Source organism: Bubalus bubalis, chromosome 21 (genome assembly GCF_019923935.1).
Source record: "Bubalus bubalis isolate 160015118507 breed Murrah chromosome 21, NDDB_SH_1, whole genome shotgun sequence".
Lineage (NCBI taxonomy): Eukaryota > Metazoa > Chordata > Mammalia > Artiodactyla > Bovidae > Bubalus > Bubalus bubalis.
In genome coordinates, this window is record NC_059177.1 from 21,092,189 (window position 1) to 21,115,807 (window position 23,619).

The following is a 23,619-nucleotide window of genomic DNA, read 5'->3' on the forward strand; positions in this document are numbered from 1 at the left end:
CTCATACCCAGAGAAAGAACTCCACTGAGAGAGTTCCCGAGGAGCTCCAGAGGCACTGGTACATACCGGATTATAAAATATTCAGAAGAAGCCAGCAAAACAAATGGAGAACAGGCAGAGAGTTTGGGAGATGGAGCATATCAAAAACAGCATTTAAGATATGCCAGCAACTGAGAAGAGTGAATCCATCAAGAGAGATTACATGAGGCAGCCTGAAACGCAACCACATTTCCCACTTTGCTCAGTTCCCATGTACACTGGAGAAAATGCTTTTGGTCCAGGCATGTTTCTCAAATAGACATATCTGTACTGTATAGATTCAGCCTCAGGAATATCTTGAGCTTTCCCCTATGCCACTCTGGTAAATGATTAATGTATGATTAAACCTGATGATTAGCCACGGCCAGGAACTTGATAGCTAATAGTCAGAGACTCAGGGGAGGGCACCTTTTATTAGCAGTCCAGTGCCTTGCAGCAACTGCCTCCTAGAGGGAACTGGGGGATTGGAAAGATGACTAAGGAGCCCCATGGTGGGAAAAATTAAACCATAGACCCATGAGATAATAACAGCAATAGAGAGAGAGGCAAAGCTTCCCACGCACATGCACCAAGTCAGAAATACCTCAGGTATAATTAAACCCTTCTCCAGAATTTAGCACCTTTTTGTTAGAAGAATCTTTACTTGCAGTTCTCAGCATTCTGTTGCCTTGGCAGAAACCCTATCTCTTGACATTTGAGAGGTTTCTGTACCCTTTTTCAAAGAACAGCGCTGGCAAGCATGCCTTTGAAAATATGGTTTGTAGCCATGGATGACTTTACTATTGAGTGTGTATACTCCCATCCCACCTGACCCCAGGCACAATGTGTTCATTCCCTTTATCTGCCTTCTCTACTTTCATACCCGCATTTCACCACAATTCTGGGACTGACCAGGGCTTCGGGACCTGACTGTAGCAGGGTGCCGTGAGATCTTCATGTCTTGTGGAGCTTGGGGAGGATGCCTTTGTGTGTCCACTGTCAGGACTGGCGACTTGTCCTCAGCCCTGCTCCTGAGAAGCATGGTTTCCTTTTTTTTTTTTTTTTTTTTTAAAGACCCAGAGCAGGTATAGTTTAATGTATTTTAATAGCAAACTTACAGGAACAGCACAGAAGACAGACAACATGAAAAACATGCACTTGCACGTAGGGCAACTCAGTTAGAAAAGTATAGTGAGTGGGTGGAATCTACTGTATGATAAAAATGCTACAAACACCACTTAGTTGCAGTCAATAAGAAATTTACTTGTTTTAAAAAAATCCAAATGCTGGCATTGTCCAGAAAAATTTAACAGGTTTGTTTATAATTGTTATAAAGTTAAACTGCTGAAACTTGTTCACTGAAACATTTTGACTTTCATTAATGCTTTATGTCCCCACATTTATATTAAAAATTCACACACAAATGAAAATGGAAAAACTGCCAATACCTGATTTCTGTCCCCTATTTTCCACTTGCAATCATATACTTAGGTACCTTTTGACCCCATGGAAAAAAAAAACATCTAACGTTCAGAACTACCAATAACAGGAAGAAGAGAATTTTTTTTTTTTTTTTAAAGAATGAAATGTTTCCCATCATAGTGGATTCTTATGCACGTTCTCCACGTATGCGGCGTGCTAGCTGGATGTCTTTTGGCATAATTGTTACACGTTTGGCATGGATAGCACACAGGTTGGTGTCTTCAAAAAGGCCAACCAGATAGGCCTCCCTTGCCTCCCGCAAAGCAGCAATAGCTGCACTCTGGAAGCGCAGATCTGTTTTGAAGTCCTGAGCAATTTCCCGCACCAGACGCTGGAAGGGAAGTTTGCAAATCAGAAGTTCGGTGGACTTCTGATAACGTCTAATTTCACGGAGTGCCCCAGTACCAGGCCTGTAACGATGAGGTTTATTCACCCCTCCAGTAGAGGGCGCACTCTTGCGAGCGGCTTTTGTAGCGAGTTGCTTCCTCGGTGCTTTACCACCGGTCGATTTGCGGGCAGTCTGCTTTGTACGAGCCATGGTATAGAGACCTCCTTACTTACCCCCCTTCTCCTTCGGCTGGAGCTCGGCGAGCTAGAGGCAGCGCTGGCGTTGGAGAGCGATGGCGAGAAGCATGGTTTCCTAAAGCAGACTGAGCTTCCTCAATCTGGGGATGGCAACTTAGGCTGTCTTGATTCGTGTCTGATCAGTTTTATTCCCACTGCCAATTTACCCTGCATTTCTATTCTTGGCTGTATTTGTTTTCTCCTGGCTACCTGCTCTCCCTGTTCAAGATCCACGTGTCAGCTACAAATTGGCACTTGCCAAGAGCATTTGCCAGCAACTGAGCAACAACAAGGGCATTTGCCATCTGCCTCTGAGGGAACCGAACCCTAGGCTGCTGCAGCTGCTGACCTTCAACACCCACTGAGGGGAATTCAGGTAGAGAGTGGGGCAACTCTGCTCCAGGGAAACTGATGGAAGAGGTCCATAGAGAGTTAAATGTTTCCAGGAACTGATTTCATGATCCCAATCCTTGCATCTCTTCATAACTGGAAAAGCACTAAATCCCTTTCTGGTAACATCAGCTCCCCATGACTAGCAGAAAAACTTTTGTAAAGTAAAAGCTTGATTGCAATGAACTCCACCCTCGCCAAATTCTATTTTTCTTTTAATTGAAGGATAATTGCTTTATAGTATCTTGCGGTTGTCTATCATACATCAACAAGAATCAGCCATAGGTACACCCATGTCCCCTCCGTCTTGAACCTCCCTCCCATCTCCCTCCCCCTCCCACCCTTCTTCATAGTCACAGAGCCCCTGTTTGAGTTCCCTGAGTCATACAGTAAATGCCCATATACTGACCTTTGCCACTACCTCTTTGGAGCAGTTTATTGGAGCTATCTGAGGTGCTGTCTCCCAGGCTGCAGTGTTCATTTTGCCCTAAATAAAACTGAACTCACAGCTCTTACATTGGGCATCTTTGTAGTTGACACACATTAGGTCAGAGCCTAATGCTATTGGAATCAACTGTAATTGGGAATTCTCTAAATTACAAAAACTCAACTTTCGGTCACAGAGGAGGATTGTGATGATTTGGAAGATAACCCCTATAAAGCATCGCACAGGCGGTTGGCACATGATACTGGCTGAACAAACCTGAGCTGTGTTTAGCAGGAAAGCTGGTAAAGCGGTGAAAAACATAAGGAGAAACTCAGAGACAGTGTTCCGGGAGGAGAGGCACCTTAGACTGTGCAAATAGAATCTCAGAATCCTACTTACATGCACGGGGCTGTCCTGGTGGCTCAGTGGTAAAGAATCTGCCTGCAGTGCAGGAGATGCAGGTTCAGTCCCTGGGTTGGGACGATCCCCTGGAGGAGGATGTGGCAAACCACTCCAGTATTCTTGCCTGGAGAATCCCATGGACAGAGGAGGCTGGTGGGCTACAGTCCACTGGGTCACTGAAGAGTCAGACAAAACTTAATGACTAAACAACTTACATGCAGAAGGCCGTGTGTAGTAGACCCAGTTTCATGAGCATGGATTCAGTCCTGTAGCCATAGAAACAGAGATTGTGGCCCTTGGGAGTTTACTTAAAGTGGTACAAGTGTGAGCATTCTGTGTTTGAAAATTCGGGGCTGGTGCACTGGGATGACCCAGAGGGATGGTACGGGGAGGGAGGTGGGTGTGGGGTTCAGGATGGGGAGCACATGTACACCCATGGCGGATTCATGTTGGTGTATGGCAAAACCAATACAATATTATAATTAGCCTCCAATTAAAATAAATAACTTTAAATTAAAAAAATAAATTAAAAGTATAAAAAAAGAGAAAAAAAGAATCTCATAGTTTGTGAAAGGTTTTGACACATTGTGCTATTTGGTCCTTAAAATATCATGTTGATTATAAAAAAAAGAAAATTCTAGGGATGAAAAACTCACTTGAATCCTGTTTTAGCTTTCTGTGTGACAGTGATGACAATTACAATGTCTTTATTCAGTGACTATATATTGAGTGTGTCCATGTGGTAGATGCAGAAGGCAATAGGGAGATAAACAGTTACTATGCACCCACCATGAAGAAGACACTACAGCCAAAAGGGTGGTGTGAGTAACTGGAAGGTGTCTTTCAGATACAGTGATCCCAGAAGGTCTTCTTGAGAAGGCAACGTGTGAATGGAGATTTGAGACAAATGAGAATTTATCAAGCAACAACAGGACTTCCCTAGTGGTCCAGTGGCTAAGACTCCACGCTGCCAATGAAGGGGGGTCAGTTTGTTCCTTGGTCAGGAAACTAGACCCTATATGCCACAAGCAAAGATCCCACATGCTGTCACAAAGACTGAAGGTCCCACATGGCACAATTAAGACCCAGTACTGTCAAATAAATATTTGTTTAAAAAAAAAAAAGCAATGGATGGGATTAAGGGAGAAGGAGGATCTCAGATGGGAAAATGGTAGTAATCTTTTACTGTGTTCTGAGTTGCTATATGCCAGCCCCAGACATGTCACTGCATGTGACCCCAAAACTCAGAAAGAAAGGCACATTTTTCTCTCGAGGAGATAACTGAGGCTCCAAGAGCTCAAGTCCATCACCCGAGGCAAGTGGCAGCACTGACTAATGTTGTTTCACATCAGCATCTAGCTCTGATGCACAGCCTGGTTTTGGAAACTCTGGTCCAGAGCAAGGCATGGACCAGACTAGTAAGAACAGAAAGATGAGGCTTCCGGGCCAGGGGGAAGGCCAGAGGCCACCATGATTGATTTCAAATAATTTTCTTAGAGAGAAGTAATGATAGACATCATGTTCCAAGTGATAGTTTTGTGCCAGATACCATGCTAAGCCTTCCACAAGCACCATTCATGGTCTCCTCCCAACACCCCCAAGAGGAAGCACTGTACTCCCTGCTATGTGGATGAACAAAAGGAGGTGACACCCCCTCCCTAACTTCTCCCCTTCTCCCTCTGCACCATGTCCCACACAGACCCAAGCAGAAGCCAAGATTTCAACCTGGAAATAGGGACTGCAGAGGTGAGGGATATGGTGGAACTTCCAACCATGTCATATGAGCATTGAATTAAAACTAGGTTAACCTGGAGAAGAAGATGTTTTTCTGGAACTCTCTCACTTTTTCAATGATCCAACAGATTTTGGCAATTTGATCTGTGGTTCTTCTGCCTTTTCTAAATCCAGCTTGAACATCTGGAAGTTCATGGTTCACGTACTAGTGAAGCCTGGCTTGGAAAATTTTGAGCATTATTTTGCTAGCATGTGAGGTGAGTGCAATTGTGTGGTAGTTTGAACATTCTTTGGCATTGCCTTTCTTTGGAATTGGAATGAAAACTGACCTTCTCCAGTCCTGTGGTCACTGCTGAGTTTTCCAAATTTGCTGGCATATTGAATGCAGCACTTTTAACAGCATCCTCTTTTAGGATTTGAAAGAGCTCAACTGGAATTCCATCACCTCCACTAGCTTTATTTGTAGTGATGCTTCCTAAAGCCCACTTGACTTCACATTCCAGGATGTCTGGCTCTAGGTAAGTGATCATACCATTGTGGTTATCTGGGTCATGAAGATCTTTTTTGTACAGTTCTTCTGTGTATTCTTGCCACCTCTTCTTAATGTCTTCTGCCAAAGCCTTTGACTGTGTGGATCACAACAAACTGTGGAAAATTCTTAAAGAGATGGGAATACAGACCACCTGACCTGCCTCCTGAGAAATCTGTATGCAGGTCAAGAAGCAACAGTTAGAACTGGACATGAAACAACAGACTGATTCCAAATCGGGAAAGGGGTATGTCAAGGCTGTATACTGTCACCTTGCTTATTTAACTTCTATGCAGAGTACATCATGAGAAACTCTGGGCTGGATGAAGCACAAGCTGGGATCAAGATTGCCGGGAGAAATACCAATAACCTCAGATATGCAGATGACACCACCCTTATGGCAGAAAGTGAAGAAGAACTAAAGAGCCTCTTGATGAAAGTGAAAGAGGGGAGTGAAAAAGTTGGCTTAAAACTCAACATTCAGAAAACTAAAATCAAGGCATCTGGTCCCACCACTTCATGGAAAATAGAAGGGGAAACAATGGAAACAATGACAGACTTTATTTTGGGGGGCTCCAAAATCAGTGCAGATGCGACTGCAGTCATGAAATTAAAAGATGCTTGCTCCTTGGAAGAAAAGTTATGACCAACCTAGATAGCATTTTAAAAAGCAGAGACATTACTTTGCTGACAAAGGTCTGTCTAGTCAAAGCTATGGTTTTTCCAGTAGTCATGTATGGATGTGAGAGTTGGGCTAGAAAGAAAGCTGAGTGCCAAAGAATTGATGCTTTTGAACTGTGGTGTTGAAGAAGACTCTTGAGAGTTGCTTGAACAGCAAGGAGATCCAACCAGTCCATCCTAAAGGAAGTAAGTCTTGAGTGTTCATTGGAAGGACTGATGCTGAAGCTGAAATTCCAATACTTTGACCACCTGATGCAAAAAACTGACTCATTTGAAAAGACCTCGATGCTGGGAAAGATTGAAAGCAGGAGGAGAAGAAGCCAAAAGAAGATGAGGTGGTTGGATGGCATCACGGACTCAATGGACATGAGTTTGAGCAAGCTCCAGGAGTTGGTGATGGACAGGGAAGCCTGGCATGCTGCAGTCCATGGGGTCACAGAGTCGGACATGACTGAGTGACTGAACTGAACCTGGAGAAAAGAAGAATGCAAGAGATACCCACATCAGGGATACAAAAGTCTTTCTCTTATGGAAGCTGGACTAGATTTGTTGACCCCAAAATACAGAACTCATGTCATTGGGTGCACTGGAGGTTCCAGTACACCATCCAGCTCCCCTTACCAGACCCCTCATCTCACGCCCAGGTGGGTGGGACTATTGGCTGCCAGGTTCTCACAGTAGCACCCTTTTGGGGACAATATGCAGTGCCGATGGTCCCACAAAGCCACTAAGTGTATGCTCTGTCCCAGCCACACTATTTGGACCCAAGTTTTTTTTTTTTTTTCATTGGAGGATAATTGCTTTACAATTTTGTATTGGTTTCTGCCATATATCAACATCAATCAGCCATAGGTAGACATATGTCCCCACCCTCTTGAAGTCCACTCCCACCTCCCACCCCATCTCACCCCTCCAGGTCACCACAAAGCACCAGTTTGAGCTACGTCCCTCATTCAGCAAATTCCCACTGGCTGTTTTACATATGGTAGTGTGTAGGTTTCCACGCTACTCTCTTCATTCATCCCACACTCTCCTTCCCCCACTGTGTCCACAGTTTTCTCTAGGTCTACATCTTCTCTCTTGTCCAGCTGGACGTCACTTTTCACATACACAATGACCATCGTAAATCCAGCCCTGCCACCCCACCCCGCCATCCCCGATACACCTCACTTTAATCAGAACTAAAAGTGTAAAAGACTGCAACTTAGAGATAAACAAATGCCCTAATATCCTGATTTTCTCCAGCAGATAGACACAAAACCCAAAAAAGGACACACCAAATATAGCACCTGGGAAATAACAGGATCTGGAGTTTCTCCCTGTTGGTAATTTTTACATCCCTGAGGCTTCCCTTCACTTTGATAATTTACAGGTCAATGGTTTCCTTTCTCTTCACACACCTCATGTTTGCCTCCTCACTTTAATCAGGGAAAGATGGAGGCAAAAGCAAAGATGTCTGGATACAGCAAAAAGCAGTGATGAAAAGCACTAGACCAAGATCAAATATTTATGCTGTGGCAAACTAGCTAACTGATTGTGATATCAAAGGATAATAAATCATTTTTTAAAAGGGAGAAAAAGCAATCAATGTGAACAGTATAATTTGCCTTTCATCAGGTGCTGATTTCTTTTTTCTGGTGTTCATCTAACAATGATCGTTTCTGACTTTCTTTTGTCTCGTTTAAAAATACATTTCATGTCCCTCCCACAAGGCAGTCAGATGTGCAGTGTTTTAAACGAGGTTTTGTGAAGGAGACATCGAATTTCATATTTTGTACCCTGTGAAAAGGAACACATGTAGTTCTCTGTAGCCCCTGTCTCTTTTTCAGTGGTTCCTGCTGTTGTTACATGATTGAGAAATTGATTGAACTCGGAGACCAGAGCACTTCAAAGAACAGCCATGTTCAAATTACAGATTTCAGCAAATGAGACTTATGCAAAATTAACAGTAGTCAAATAGCCAGTATTTTTCATCTGTAGCTCCCCAAGTGGGCAGCAGGTAATAAATGTAGGTAACAAAAGAAATGTAGAGAACAGGTAATGTAGATAACAAAAGAAAAAAGAAAAAAAGAAAAAAGATAATGAATAATCTGACATCTCTGCCGTCAATGTTTTCTAAAAATCTACTCTTTCAGTATTTTAAACAGTACCACCGTGTCGTTGCATTTTTTTAAAAATTTTTATCACTTCAATTATAAATTCTTCAACAAGGTCATACTTAGAAAATAAATTGCCTGAAGGGTTATCATCAAACTGTCAATTTCCAGTGAAAATGACCTGATTCTTACAGAAAGCTTAGTGCATGTGGAATTTGGTTTTTCTGATTTTTTAAAATGTATTTATAAAAGCTTTATCAAGATTTAATTCACATACCACACAATTCATCCATTTTAAGTATACGATTCAATGGTTTTTACTATATTCAGTGTTGATTTTTTTTTTTTTTTTAGTAACCTGTCTTGGGTAATTCTGTTGTTTTTTAATTGGTCTTTTTGGAGAGACTACCCTAAAGAATTTTTAACCTCATGAACTCTGAACTCAAAGGATCAAATACCGCTTTTCTCCCACCTTGTGATTTCTTTGTAAATTTTTATTATTACTTTTGGAAGAATTCTGAAGCCCTCTATGCCTAATGTCAGTACAGAAGTAGTTTAATTAGATTATGAAGAAAAGAAGACATCTTCACTCTGAAAAGCATAGCTGGGCTTTGATACCAGAAAATAAAATCTTTGTTTCCCTCAGTTTCCCTTACAGACATTTCTGAGCTCAGCTCATTGCAGGCTGATCTCTATGACTTCACATTTGCTCAAGGCAGATGATTTATTAGCAGTAGCACCAATATAAATTAATAAAGGAAAAATCTTTATAAAATATCAATGAACCAAGGTTCACTTTACACACCGTGCTGCCTATTATGTGTGTGTGTGTGTGTGTGTGTGTGTGATTTGCATACACGTATCACACACACATTCAGTCATTCAAAGCACAGTTCATAAGTCTGATTGTGTTATGGTTTCCTTTTATAAGAGAGAATTAAACATGAACACTTACTGTTCATTCAATTCCTATACATCATTCCTTCTCACTCTAGGCTTCCTGCACCTCTTGGAGGGGTGGGATCCATGAACCTGTGTTTTAAACAAACTTTCCAGGTGACTCTGATGGCCCAACATTGGGAAATCAAGGGTCCTCTGCCACATACTGAAGACAAGATATTCACAGCAAGCAGTGAATGGCTTCGTGGCTGATACTCAGGGAGACGGATGCACTGGAGTTGAATCCCAAACTGCTATTGTCTGAATGTTTGTTTCCTACCAAAACTCATGTGTTGAGATCCTAACTCTGAAGGCAATGGTATTAGGAGGTGGAGTCTTTGGTTGTCAGTTAGGACATGAGTGCGACCTTCGTGAATGGGATTAGTACCCTTATAAGAGAACTCAGAGAGGCCCCTTACTGCTTCCACCATGTGTGAATGCAGTGAGAAGACACCACCTATGGACCAGGAAGAGAACTCCCACCAGAACCCAACCACGCTGGTACCTGATCTCAGATTTCCAGCTGCCAGACCTGTGAGAAATAAGTTTCTGTTGTTTATATGCAATCCAACTGTGGTAATTTGTGATAGCAACCCCCAAAGACTAAGACACCACACAACTTCAGGAAATTCAGAGCACCAACAGGTAACATGGACACCTGTCCAATTCATACACTGGAAGCTGTCACCCCTCTTTTAGCCTGGCCCTCTGCCACTGGACTTCTAAGAGAGATGAAGAAGTACATTTGTCAAAGACAACCTGTGACTCTCCAACCTGGAAACCAGGAAGGCTTGCAGATTCTTCAACCACAGAGCAGAATTGATGCTGATGGCTTTGGAGGCTGGGTCATCACAGGCGAGGGTGCTTCTGCCCCAGGTCTAATGACCCCGAGGCTCCCATGCTTTGAGGAAGCCACACCAGTTCCAGGCACCACACATGTGGAGGAATAAGCCTTCAGCAGAGTCCATCCCCTGCAGTTCCATCACCACCAGCCTTTGATTATTCCCAACTGAGATTCCAACATCCTGGAACACCAACGTGCCATAGAAAGGGGACTATACCTTGTCTGCTTTCCTGACCCACAGAATCCATGGGTATAAATCACTATGAGTAACAGCAATTTATTACACATCAGAGGGCCCGGAGCAAGGGAACAGAATACCAAGTGACCTATGAACATGATGAGAGCCAACAAATTCTGTCAAAGCCTGGAGAACAGGGTGTCATCAGCCAGGCCAAGCACATTGTCCTAAAATCACCAGATTTGGGCTGCTTTCCTCTCTGGTCCAAACAGTACTTCAAGCCCATGGGATCACTCCCAGACAGAACTGCAGGACAGAAAGAATCAGCAAGCAGCAATAATGGCTTTACTGTCTTGTGTTGGCTGCCAGAAGCCCTGTGAAGGTATATCTGGATATGCCCTGCTCCATGGGGAGAGTATGGTTTCCTCAATGGTCTGAACATCAACAGACCCCAGGGCTTGCTGACCCCGAACAGCAATTCTTGCAGGCACAAAGGGTAACCTGATGCCTTTTACTGTTTTCCCCTGGGAATAAATTGTGAGGCTGTGGTGCTACCCAGGCACTGCTCTCTGGGGCCTTTTGGGGGGATATAAAGCACAAGCTTCTTCCTAATATGTATAGTAACACACTACCAATAGTTTTACCAATGAATATTCTAGGTTGATTTCCTTTAGGATTGACTACCATCATTTAACCCCTGCCAGATGGACTGGGATAAACCATTTCTCCTTAACAGCTCCCAAAATAGCAAGACTGTTCCCCTCTTTCACAGAAGTAAACAGCTCTACCACTGTTCTGAGAACTGAGTATTGATCTTCCTCCCTCTCAGATAAAATACCTGTCCCTAATCTTCCCTGGTGGCTCAGTGCTAAAGAATCAGCCTGCCAATGCAGGAGACTCAAGTTCAATCCCTGGGTTGGGAAGATCTCCAGAAGGAAGTGGCAACCCACTCCAGTATTCTTCCCAGGAAAACCCCATGGACATAGGAGCCCGGTGAGCTGTCGTCCATAGGGTTGCAAAGGGGTCGGACACAATTTAGCAACTAACCAACAGCAACAATCTAAGGACAGCAACTACATTTTTTGAGTTTCTGATCTATTCTCTCCCCTGCTGGGTCTGTTGGAATCACAGGGAAAGAATTCTGGGGTAGATTAATGATGTCTGAAAGGGATGGGAGAACAAAGACATAGACCATTGATTTGCTATCCTGCGTCTATTTTAAAACAGGATTACTACCAAAAAAATCACCACAAAAGTCAGTCATACAGCAAAAGAGACACTGATGTATAGAACAGTCTTATGGACTCTGTGAGAGAGGGAGAGGGTGGGAAGATTTGGGAGAATGGCATTGAAACATGTAAAATATCATGTATGAAACGAGTTGCCAGTCCAGGTTCGATGCACGATACTGGATGCGTGGGGCTGGTGCACTGGGACGACCCAGAGGGATGGAATGGGGAGGGAGGAGGGAGGAGGGTTCAGGATGGGGAACACATGTATACCTGTGGTGGATTCATTTTGATATTTGGCAAAACTAATACAATTATGTAAAGTTTAAAAATAAAATAAAATTAAATTAAAAAAAAAAGTCAGTCATAAACGAGAAGGGAAAACGTAAACAAATGCTTGTTTTTTTTTTAAATATCATTCTTTTTACACCACCAACACTCAAGGAAAGAAAAAAATGTGCAAATTGAGTCCCTTTTAGTACACTCCCAGATTCTGCTCCTGATTCTAGTGGGATTAGAGTTAATAAACCTCTGAGATGGAAGATTGAGTTGAAGTTGCTGGCAATCCCACTTCATTTCATTACAGATAATATGTACTCACCGAAAGTAACTCTATTATTCTTCTGACATCTTTTATCTAATTCAGAAATGGGAAGTTCAAGCCATGAGACATGTATGCTGCATGCCAAAATATTCAGAAGCTGGGCAAACCCCTCAGCACTGGTTGTGCATGAAATAGGATCTGTGCTTGGCTCTGCTCTGTTTTAGGGGCACCTGCAGGTCAAGAACAGCCTAGAATTGTGAACCTCAGCCCCTGAGCACTCAGTCTCCAGAATGAGCAACAAACTGGCCGTGCTTTAGGCAAGGAACTTCAGGAGGCCTGGACGTTGTATGCGTGCTTCCTCACTCGTGCGGTGTGCATGCTGTCGCCCAGTCGTGTCCAACTCTTTGTGACCCATGGACTGTAGCCCACCAGGTTCCTCTGTACATGGGATTCTCCAGGCAAGAGTACTGGAGTGGGTTGCCATTTTCCCCTCCAAGAGATCTTCCTGACCCAGGGATCGAACCTGGGTCCCTTGCACTGCAAGCAGCTTCTTTATCACCTGAGCTACCAGGGAAGCTCTTGACCTGGATGCTAGATGAGTGCTTTCCAGCAACACTTTCTGTGGCAATGATGTTCTATAATCTGCCTATCAAATAAGATACCCCCACGTGCTTATGGAGCACTCATTGTGTGGCTAATGCCACTGAGGGAAAAAATACATTAAAATTTATTAATATAAATTTAAGTAGCCACAGTGTGAGTGTGGTCTAATGATTTAATTTCTCCAGCCCTCAGTTTTACAGACCTCCCAAATCCGTCTACTTCTCTCCATCTCTCTGCCAGCCCTCTCCTCCTCTAATGCAAACTATTTTGGCTGTTCCTACCCAAAATAGACACTATGGCCTTTTTACTGAGTTCAAGCTCGCTCTGCTTGCTGTACAACAGGCCAATGACTCTTAGAGAAGAGGTGTTGAGGTAAGGAAAATGACTTTATTCAGAAAGCCAGCTGACCAAGAAGATGGCAGGCTAGTGTCTGAAAATAATCATCGGAATCTGGATGCCAGATTCTTTCACAGATCAGAGACGGGGGAGGGATGGGGGGGTTGAGAGAAAGCAGGGTAAAAAGGCCATCAGTCTTGTAAACATCTCCTAGAATGGCAAGCCTCAGGCAGGAGATGTGTTCATTTCTCCCTTCCTGCCATCCACAGGTGGACAGGGTTCTGAACAAAGGCACTCTAGTGTACAGTCAGGCAGAGGGGCAGGATTCTCTGAGGCAAACCATTCTGTATGATTACAATAACAAAAGCAACGAAAAGCAAGTCAAAGAAACTGTTCCTACGTAGTCAGAATTGGTTTCCTCCCTGCCACAACAGCTTAATTAATCTCCTTGCTGACTGCGGATGGTGAGCACTAATAAAAATAAAAATTGAACTAAAAAATATCTGTCCATGGCTTCTCAATGCTTTCCAAATGAAGTACAATCATCAGATTGGCCCGCTGATGTGGCCAATGTGTGGTTTGCCGTGTCCTACTTTCCCAGCCAAAATCTCATGCTGAGGCCCTTTTCATCTGGGTTTCAGCCAATCTGATCTGTCTTTGTCCCTTAAAACTCTATGCTCCTGCCTGCCCCAGAGCTTTTGTACATTCTTCCTTTCCCATTCCTTGCCCTCCCTCACCTTCCCCCTCGCTCTCTGCCATATTCACCCTTGTGCATCCTTTAAAACTCAATTCAAGCAGTACTTCTCCAGGAAAGCCTCCAAGACTTCGGTTTCAGCCACGCCCAGACTTCTGGGATCTTAGTTCCTCTATGAGGGATCGAACCCAGGGTCTTGGCAGTGACAGCACAGAGTCCTAACCACTAGACCACCAGGAAAATCCCCAGGAAGGACTTTTTTAAACTTCTGAAAAGAACCCAAGCAACACATACTCAGCAAGGTGATAGCAGGAGACACTCCGGCACCCGCCCAGCCCAGCTCTCCGCTCCCTGGGAGGGCCCCCCTTCCCTGCGGCCCTGCCCCTCCCCACCACCTCACCCCTGAAAGTGTTGGCTGCTAGAGGTGCACAGCTGCCCTTTTTCAGATAATTGCCCTCAGGTGGTAGGAATTAGCTAATAGAAGGAGGCCCTCAGAAAAGAGGCTGCTATCTACATAATAAGCACTAGATATCATGAATACTTCATGGAAACAAAACCACCAACAGGGCAAAATGGTTCCTGGAGGCAAAAAAAAAATCTTATTTTTATGCATAAAACACAACTATATCTACAGTACATAAATAGGTATCTAGTCTATCTGTGGCATTAAAATTTTATTGTGGGGGGTTGGAGAGGATTAGGGGAAAATGTCTAAGAGGCACCGTGTGTGCATATGTGTGCTCAGTCCTGTCTTACTCTTTGTGACCCTATGGACTATAGCCGGGCCAGGCTTCTCTGTCCATGGGATTTTCCTTGGTTGGGGGGAGGGGGGGGGGGGCAATAATGAAAAAAAAAAAAAAAAAGTTGAAGAATGCTACCCTAGATGGATGCTAACTATGGTGGTGATGATGTTTACTTGCTAATTCATGTCTGACTCTGCAGACCTCCAGGCTCCTGTCCATGGGATTTACCAGGCAAGAATACTGGAGTGGGTTGCCGGTTCCTTCTCCAGGGGATCTTCCTGACCTGGGGATTGAACCTGCATCTTCTACATTGCATGTGGATTCTTTACCACTGAGCTACCTGGGAAGCCAACTATGGTACCTATGGGTTCCAAATGGCCTCTTCTGTGGCTCTGGCAGATTCCAGTCTAAGGACTGGTCAGTCCAGACTGCTCTTCCAGCACCCCCACAGCAGAAGTCAATGCTTCCAGCCTCCTCTTGTTAGCAGCTTATTTACACTTGGACAAGCCTGGTGATTCTTCTCCCCCACCTCCCTCACCCATGCTTTGCATATTATTAAAATCAAATCATCTTGATGTCTGGGCTGAGAGACTTTTACTTCTTTCCTCATTGAAATCTATTTTGAAACTGATGGATGTGTGAAGAACATATGCAATGTAGATTAGCCTCAGAATGACTGATTTTTTCATAATTCTGAGAAAAAGATAAATTATTGCCCTTAGAAGTGTCATCTATCTGCATACAATTTGGGTTAGAAAGAAAACGTCCTTATCCGGACGTTATTATACAGTTCTCAACCCAGCACCAGGAAACAGTGTAATTTGAGACAATGAATATCATCAATGCCATGAATTCCACATAATTGTATTTCATTGAGAAAAAGAAGAATGTGTCTCCTTGTGCGTCTTCGGGTGGGGAGAGGCGGGGAAGAGAGAAGGACTGCACTGTAGCATCTGGACTGTCAGAACAGAGATGAAAAACAGCATAGCCACTCACCCGGCCACTGGGAATGCAGTCACGTGTTCAGAAATGCAAAATATGAACACAGTTAAGCTAAGGTAAAAAGAAATCAGCCTAACAGCTAATTATTCTCTGCAATCCAGCCTGCCCTGAGATCCTACTATGGGCCAAGGGCTGTGGCAGCTGCCCGGTAAATTCACTGCGCTCGTTGAATTACTTCCACCAGTCCTTGTACCAGAAGAAGTCGAGACTGAACCAGCCTGCAAGAAAGTGACAGAGCCAGGATTTGAACCCTGTCTCCCAAGTTTGATATTATGACTTAAGGGACTGGAAGAGGCTCTAGCTGAATAAGTAAGTAACTGGCTCGTCAAACTGAAAAGTCTAGGGGTAAATGCTTCGGGCATGGCGGGATCTAACGACAATGATCAGGCTCAAACGACATGATCAGGATACTTGCTGCCTCTTAGCTCCACTTCCTCTGTGTGGGCTTTTTTTCTCAGGATAGCTCATCCTGTGTGGCAGCCTCTGAAAACCCCAAGCCTAAAATCCTCACAGCTCAGGAACTTCAGTCATTATTAAAAGTGGTTTTTACATTTCTTTCTCTCTGCACTAGTTTCTAGGGAAAGCCTCAAGACTCCGTCTCCTTAGGGCAGCTTGGAACCCGTTGCTGAAGCCGTCACTGCTGTGGGGGCAGGACAGGAAGATGAATGCTCTGATTGGCCAGACTTTGGTCATGTGCCCACCCAACCCCCAAACTGGGGGTGAAGAAAGTGGAATCTTTTAAAATGCGTAGCAATGAAAATCAAGGGGTCCTTCCCAGAACAAGGATTAAGAGGGCAGCAACGCACAGTTCTTACCTCCCCCACCCAAAATTCTATCCTCTTAGCCTACCCTTAAAGCTCCTACCATGCACTAACTCTATAGTGTAAATTGGCTTATTTCTGCAAAGGCACATTCTTATCAGCATATCCTGGGTACCCAGAAGAGCACCTGGTACGTAAGAGCTGTGGAATATTTACTCAGTAAAAGAATGAATGAATAGAAACACCAAACCTGCCTCGCAAGTAAAGGGTTTATGTGATGCGGCCTCTTCGACAGGAGACTAAATGATCAGCACCCCCACTAAATGCTTAACAAATGCTCAGCACCTGTGCATCCAGGCAAGTGGAGAATAAGCCCCCACTCCCATGCCTCCAGCAGCCAGCAGAGGGATTCGAACACCTGCCCCAGAGGGTTGGGAGGAAGCCCCACTGGCCGCCCCTCAACCCAGGAGGGGGACCTGCCACTCACTGCACAATCCCTGAGGCTTCATCATTGACTGGAGACATATTGTTACTTGAACATTTTTAACCAGAGATGTATCAATACATTCTTAGAGAGTGATACAATTAACATCACTGTGCAAAGTTGTTAGAGCTTAAAACTGATCAAGCCTTCATTATATGAAACTTTGATTGTCATTATCATTCACATTTTGCTCTGTTATGCTTTTGTTACAACCTTGTACATATTATACACGTTTATTACCATAAAATTTTCAAAAATGACACATCAAAAAATTTCTAATTTCTAAAGGAGCCCCTCCCCCCAACACGAAGATCCACTTTGTTGACTACCAGGTAAAATAAACGAAAATATTCTAGAGGAAATAATGCCCACAGAACTTTAAAAAAAAAAAAAAGTGCTGCCCGTAAGTGTAGCCTGCTCTTCCACAGACTGGGAAAGCACAGTGAAACATGGTATATTTGTAATAACCTTCTCCTGCACACAGGTGCCTGCTATGTAGCCTATCACCCTCTAACAAAACACTGGATGCTTTAGTAAGACATACAGCGTTTCAAATAAACGCATTAGGTGCAAAAAAGTTGTTGATATTTATTCAAATGCGGTGTTTCCATATTCACTGACATAACAAATCACCAGCCACAGGCATGGTGGTGCCTGGGTTAGTTTTGGTGAAAAAAATCCCCTGGTCAGCAATGTGTAAAAGCACAGGCTGCAGAACCCACCCCCAGGAGATCCTATTCCATAAATCCTAGGGGAGGCCCAAGAATTGGCACTCTGTGTAAGTTCCCAGGTGCTGCTGTTGCTTCAGGAACCAGTTTGAGAACCGAGCTTTTCTGCAGCAAAATTTTAATACTAATATTAATAGTATTTCCAGTGTTTGGTCAGCAGCTACTGAGTGCCCCAGGGGTTCACGGGGCAGTGCAGCAGGGAGTTGGCTAGAAAAGACAAATTTGCTCATTTTAATCAGTCCCTAAAAGGAAGCCTAAGATGCAGGAGAAGCTTGCTCTCCCACAGAGATGCCCACCCCGCCCCACCCCCCACCAGCAAAGATGCCCACCCCCGCAGCTGACTTCTAGACTTATTCTCAAACTGTGGTCCTCTGACCACTGACCTCATGACCCCCCGAAGATGACTGTCTAAAAGTAGCTTCCAAGTCAGGAACATGTTTAGGAATCATACCAGGAGATATTTTTAAGGTGCACAGAAAGAGATTTACTGTGAGGGATTGGCCTCACCTGGTTATGGAAGCTGAGACATCACAGGACCTGTCAGCCACAAGACAGAGATGCGGGAGGCCGGTGTTCTAAGGCCAGTCCAAGTTCTAAGGCCCAAGAACCAAGGCAGCCAGTGGTGTACGTCCCTGAAGATGACTTATAAAACCCAAGAAACAGCAGCACTGAGGTCCAAGGCAGAGAAAGATGGATGACTTTACCCTGCAGAGAGCGAATTTGCAGCTTCTCTGCCCTTTTATGCTAATCAGGCCTGCTGTGGATTGGATGACATCTGCCCATATTGGTGAGGGTGACCTGGATGGCTCAGCCAGGTACCAGGGCTGGAGGTGACAGGAGGACCCATGGTCCAGCCATGCTCTCCTGAGGGACATCCCAACAGAGGCCTGGCCTGGCATCTCCAAATTCAACAGGTTCTTATTTAAATAGGAGACCCACTGCATCAAGGACTGCTGGGTGGTACTTGAATGTAACTAGTCAGTAATAAGAATTCCCTGAGTTCTCTTAGAATCAGGCGATACAACCATAGAAACAGCTGATATACGCAAGAGCAGAAGAAAGGAAAGGATTTGTTAAGCAGAGGCATCCACAGCATGCCAGGCCCTTTACACACACAATTGCTTGAATCCCTGCCAGAACCTATGAGATGGGTATAATTAGCCCCCTTTTACAGATCTGAAGACACTAAGGGTCAGAGATGTTTACTAACAATAGCTGCTGTTGCTGCTGCTAAATCACTTGAGTTGTGTCCGACTCTGTGCGACCCCATAGACTGCAGCCCACCAGGCTCCGCCGTCCCTGGGATTCTCCAGGCAAGAGTACTGGAGTGGGGTGCCATTGCCTAGCCCAGCTAATAAGAAGCCAGAATCAAACCCAACATATTGATTCCAAATACTGCCTTCTGTCTGCCATGTGGGATAATGGAAACAAGGCAGGCAGTAACAAGCAGGAGGCTCAAGGACTCAGAAGCTTCTAGCATCCAGAGTGAAGACTGTTGGTGAGAGACTGTGAAGAGGGACAAACGGAGGAAGTGGTGGTCTGGGAAACTCCCTGGACACTGAGAGACCCCCTGCCACCCAAGCTTTCCACAGAACAACGTACCTGCCCAACTTCATATTCAAGCTGAAAGTCAAACCACCCACCTGAACCCTGAGGAAGGCCTGGGGTGGAAGTTTCCACGGTTCCACGGTTCTTACTTCCCCTTGTTCTGAAGTGTCATCCCCTGACTCTGACTCATGGTGTTTCCCCAGTTTCACTGTCTGGAAAACAGCAACCCCAAGACACATACCCCTGTGAGTCTTAACTGAATGATATATATGAAAAAGTTTGGTCCTGAGAGGAGGTCCTACAGAGATGCCCAGTTGTCGTCACTGTCATTCATATGTCAATGAGCAGCACACGCCAAGAATCTGATATGTTTCCCAAGGACCCTGAAATTACACTTTTGCACACTGTGTTTAAAACCTGCCAAACACTATTTTTTTTTTTCCCCTGTACCACTGGTGGCTAAGACTGTATTTTTTTAAGACACCATAAGGAAAAGTGAAGCAAGAGTGGTCTCTTGTGGAAGTAAACAGTATGTACAACAATTTATAGAACGTGAATCACAGGGGGTGGTGTTTCAGAAGCAAATTGGTGGGAAATGGCCAGTTTTCAGAGCGGGTGGTTTTTCAAGGTGCAGGCCTGAAATCTGAGCCTTGGGATTCTTTCCTTGGGGCCATGAAAATTTGGTTCCTCCAGTTGGCCGCCAGCCTCCCCCCTCCACACCCCTCCATCAGCCAGGTGAGTCTGAAGCAGGTGTTCCGGAGATATGCTCTGAGATTCAGCCTTCCAGTGAGTTTCACTGGCTTTGCGTGGGCCATGCAACTGCACTTTCTTCAAGCATTACTGTCGAAGTGGGGCCACGCTACTACAGGCTTTCCTTCCTGGATACCCACTCAAAACCAGGCTGCACAACACGGATGGACCTAGAAATTGTCATACTGAGTGATGTAAGTCCGACAGAGGAAGTGAAATATTATATGATACCACTTGTATACAGAATCTAAAAAAAAAAAAAATGATACAAATGAACTTACAAAACATAGACAGGCAAAGAATGAACCTATGATTACTAGGGAGAAGGGTGGAGCTGGGAGAGAGACTTTGGGATTTTCATGTACACACTAATGTTTTTAACATGGACAGGAACCTGCTGCACAGCACAGGGGGCTCAGTTCCCTCTTCTGTGATGACCTAGATGTATCGGATGTGGGGAGAGAGGTTCAAGAGGGAGGGAATATGTGTATACTGAAAGCTGATTCACTCCGTTGTACTGCGGAAACTAACAAACATTGTAAAGCAATTGGCTCCAATTAAAAAAAAATACATTACATACATACCTCATATAGTTAAAAAAAAAAAAATAACCAACAAGGACCTACTGTATAGCACAGGGAACTTTGCTCAATATTATGTACAACCTAACTGGGAAAAGAATTTGAAAAAGAATGGCTACACATATAACTGAATTACTTTGCTGTACACCTGAAATGGACACAACATTGTAAATCAGCTATATTCTAATATAAAATCAAAAGTTTTCTAAAAAAAACCTGGGCTTCGCCATCAGCAGCCCCTTGTTTTGGTATGTGTCCAGGAAAGACAAGGAAGGATTAAGGCACAGGAGGAACAAAACTCAGAGGCTGGGAGGAGCCCCAAAATACTTGGGAGATTTCTCCACAAAGGATGCACGTTGTTTTATGTCCTCCTATTTTGATGAATATTTTGCCATTTTTCTAGGCTGTGCCAGACTGGATGATGACTTGTGTTTCAAGATTTGGGAAGCCAATTTCACATACAATGAGTTTATCTATTATGAAATTCGACATAAACACTGATATCATCTAAAATATGCCAACCTTACGAAGAATAAAAGGTGGGCATTCATGCAGCTAAGAACGAACATTGCCAGGACCCCTATGTGCCTCTCCAAGCACACCCACTCCAGGGATGAGCCCCAGACTAACTTTTATAACAATCATCTTACTTTTCTTTGTAGCTCTCACATGTGTTTATATTTCTAAGCATACATTTATCTTGAGTTGCCCTTGAACTGCATATAAATGGACCTGCTGTGACTTGCTTCTCTGCTCTATAATATTCCATTGTACAAATCGACTCCTTCTGATAAACATTTGGGTTGTTTTCCATGTTAGCACACAAAACTGCTGAGAACAGTCTCACTGTTGTTTAGTCACCAAGTCTTATCTGACTCTTTTGTGACCCTATGGACTATAGCCCACCAGGCTCCTCTGTCCATGGGGTTTCCCAGGAAAGATACTGGAGTGGGTTGCCATTTCTTTCTCTGGGGATCTTCCCAACCCAGGGATGCAACTCACATCTCCTGCACTGGCAGGCAGGTTCTTTACCACTTGAGCCAGGAGGGAAGCCCCAAGTGTCATACCATCGCCTGATTCCCATAGGCAAGAGATCCTCCAGACTGGAAGTTGGGCGCAGATTTTCTGTAAATAGGAAGATAGTAAATATATGGAACTTTACAAGCCAGATAGTCCTTGTCTCTCCCAGCTGTCCAACTCCGCCATTGTATCATAAAAGCAACCATGACCAGATGTCAACAAATAACATGACTGTGCTGCAAACTTGAAACAACAGCAGATGGCAGGCTGGATTTGGGCTATAGTCCCATAGTTTGCTGACTTCTGCTAAAGATGGCCTGCTGAGGAGTGGAAACGCTGGGGCCGCCCCATCGCACAGCTCCATGGCAACCAGAGTGTGCACTGCACATCCTGCTGCAGCCCAGGCTGCTGAGCCAGAGTGTGCACCCGGCTCTGCCGCGTGAGGCCAGACTCTTCCCCGAAGTGGTTTTGCAAGTTTGCATTCCCACCAGTGGAGAATGATGCCCCCTTCACTCACATTCCCATCATCCTTGGTATCAGTCATTTTTGGTGAATTTACAGGTAATACAGTAGTTTGGGTTTGCATTTCACTAGTAAGTGGCTGAGTCCTAATTTCATGCATTTCTGACAGCCACCTTACTCTTCTGTAAACTGAAGGGAAGTCCTTTTTCCTTGGGCACTTGAGTGACAGAAGTCCTGTGCTGCTGTATCTCCTTCGTCCCTGTGCCCAAACCAGGCTTACACATTGCAGAAGCAACGATGTTGATAAATCAAATGATGTCTTAGATGTTTAAAGCTTTCCTACTGAGGAGAGACAGGTGACTAAGACTGGTGGTTGAGGAACTTCCCTGGTGGTTCAGCGGCTAAGACTCTCGGCTCCCAGTGCAGGGGGCTTGGGTTTGCTCTCTGGTCAGAGAACCAGATCCTGCATGCTGCAACTAAGACCTGGCACAGCCAAATAAATAAATTAAAAAAAAAATACTGGTGGTTGAGGCTGAGGCCATTTGGTGGGGGGAAGGGACCAAGATAGATCATATTAGAACCCTGAACCCTATGAAGAAGGCAGCATAAGCAGCTGTCTAAGTGGTTTAGGGCGGCGGTGAGGAGATACCCCTTGTCCAAGGTAAGGAGCATTGGCTGCACTTTGCTGGAGCAGTCGTGAAGAGATACCCCACACCCAAGGTAAGAGAAACCCAAGTAAGACAGTAGGTGTTGCAAGAGGGCATCAGAGGGCAGACACACTGAAACCATACTCACCGAAAACTAGTCAATCTAATCACACTAGGACCACAGCCTTGTCTAACTCAATGAAACTAAGCCATGCTCGTGGGGCAACTCAAGACGGGCGGGTCATGGTGGAGAGATCTGACAGAGTGTGGTCCACTGGAGAAGGGAATGGCAAACCACTTCTGTATTCTTGCCTTGAGAACCCCATGAACAGTATGAAAAGGCAAAATGATAGGATACTGAAAGAGAAACTCCCCAGGTCAGTAGGTGCCCAATATGCTACTGGAGATCAGTGGAGAAATAACTCCAGAAAGAAGGAAGGGATGGAGCCAAAGCAAAAACAATACCCAGCTGTGGATGTGACTGGTGATAGAAGCAAGGTCTGATGCTGTAAAGAGCAATATTGCATAGGAACCTGGAATATCAGGTCCATGAATCAAGGCAAATTGGAAGTGTTCAAACAAGAGATGGCAAGAGTGAACATCAACATTCTAGGAATCAGCGAACTCAAATGGACTGGAATGGGTGAATTTAACTCAGATGACCATTATATCTACTACTGCGGGCAGGAATTCCTCAGAAGAAATGGAGTGGCCATCATGGTCATCAAAAGAGTCCGAAATGCAGTACTTGGATGCAATCTCAAAAACGACAGAATGATCTCTGTTCGTTTCCAAGGCAAACCATTCAATATCATGGTAATCCAAGTCTATGCCCCAACCAGTAACGCTGAAGAAGCTGAAGTTGAACGGTTCTATGAAGACCTACAAGACCTTTTAGAACTAACACCCACAAAAGATGTCCTTTTCATTATAGGGGACTGGAATGCAAAAGTAGGAAGTCAAGAAACACCTGAAGTAACAGGCAAATTTGGCCTTGGAATATGGAATGAAGCAGGGCAAAGACTAATAGAGTTTTGCCAAGAAAATGCACTGGTCATAACAAACACCCTCTTCCAACAACACAAGAGAAGACTCTATACATGGACATCACCAGATGGTCAACACCGAAATCAGATTGATTATATTCTTTGCAGCCAAAGATGGAGAAGCTTTATACAGTCAGCAAAAACAAGACCAGGAGCT

General features: G+C 44.4%; 1 protein-coding gene and 1 long non-coding RNA gene across 2 annotated transcripts; both read right to left on the reverse strand.

The window, feature by feature from the left end:
- Positions 1-1,182: 1,182 nt before the first annotated feature.
- LOC102414870 (histone H3.3A-like) lies at positions 1,183-2,128 on the reverse strand. Its single transcript, XM_025272368.3, has one exon. The coding sequence runs from the start codon at positions 2,036-2,038 to the stop codon at positions 1,628-1,630; it is 411 nt and encodes a 136-aa protein (XP_025128153.2). The 5' UTR covers positions 2,039-2,128; the 3' UTR covers positions 1,183-1,627.
- A 4,507-nt stretch (positions 2,129-6,635) lies between these two features.
- On the reverse strand, positions 6,636-22,523 carry LOC123331016. Its single transcript, XR_006547404.2, has 3 exons — positions 21,290-22,523; positions 17,916-19,953; positions 6,636-6,697 (listed from the first exon to the last, which is right to left on the reverse strand). It is a non-coding gene; the product is annotated as an uncharacterized LOC123331016 (long non-coding RNA).
- Between the last annotated feature and the right edge of the window lie 1,096 nt (positions 22,524-23,619).

Excerpts from the sequence above, each read along its gene's own strand:
- LOC102414870 (XM_025272368.3), bottom strand. The coding sequence starts at position 2,038 with ATGGCTCGTACAAAGCAGACTGCCCGCAAATCGACCGGTGGTAAAGCA.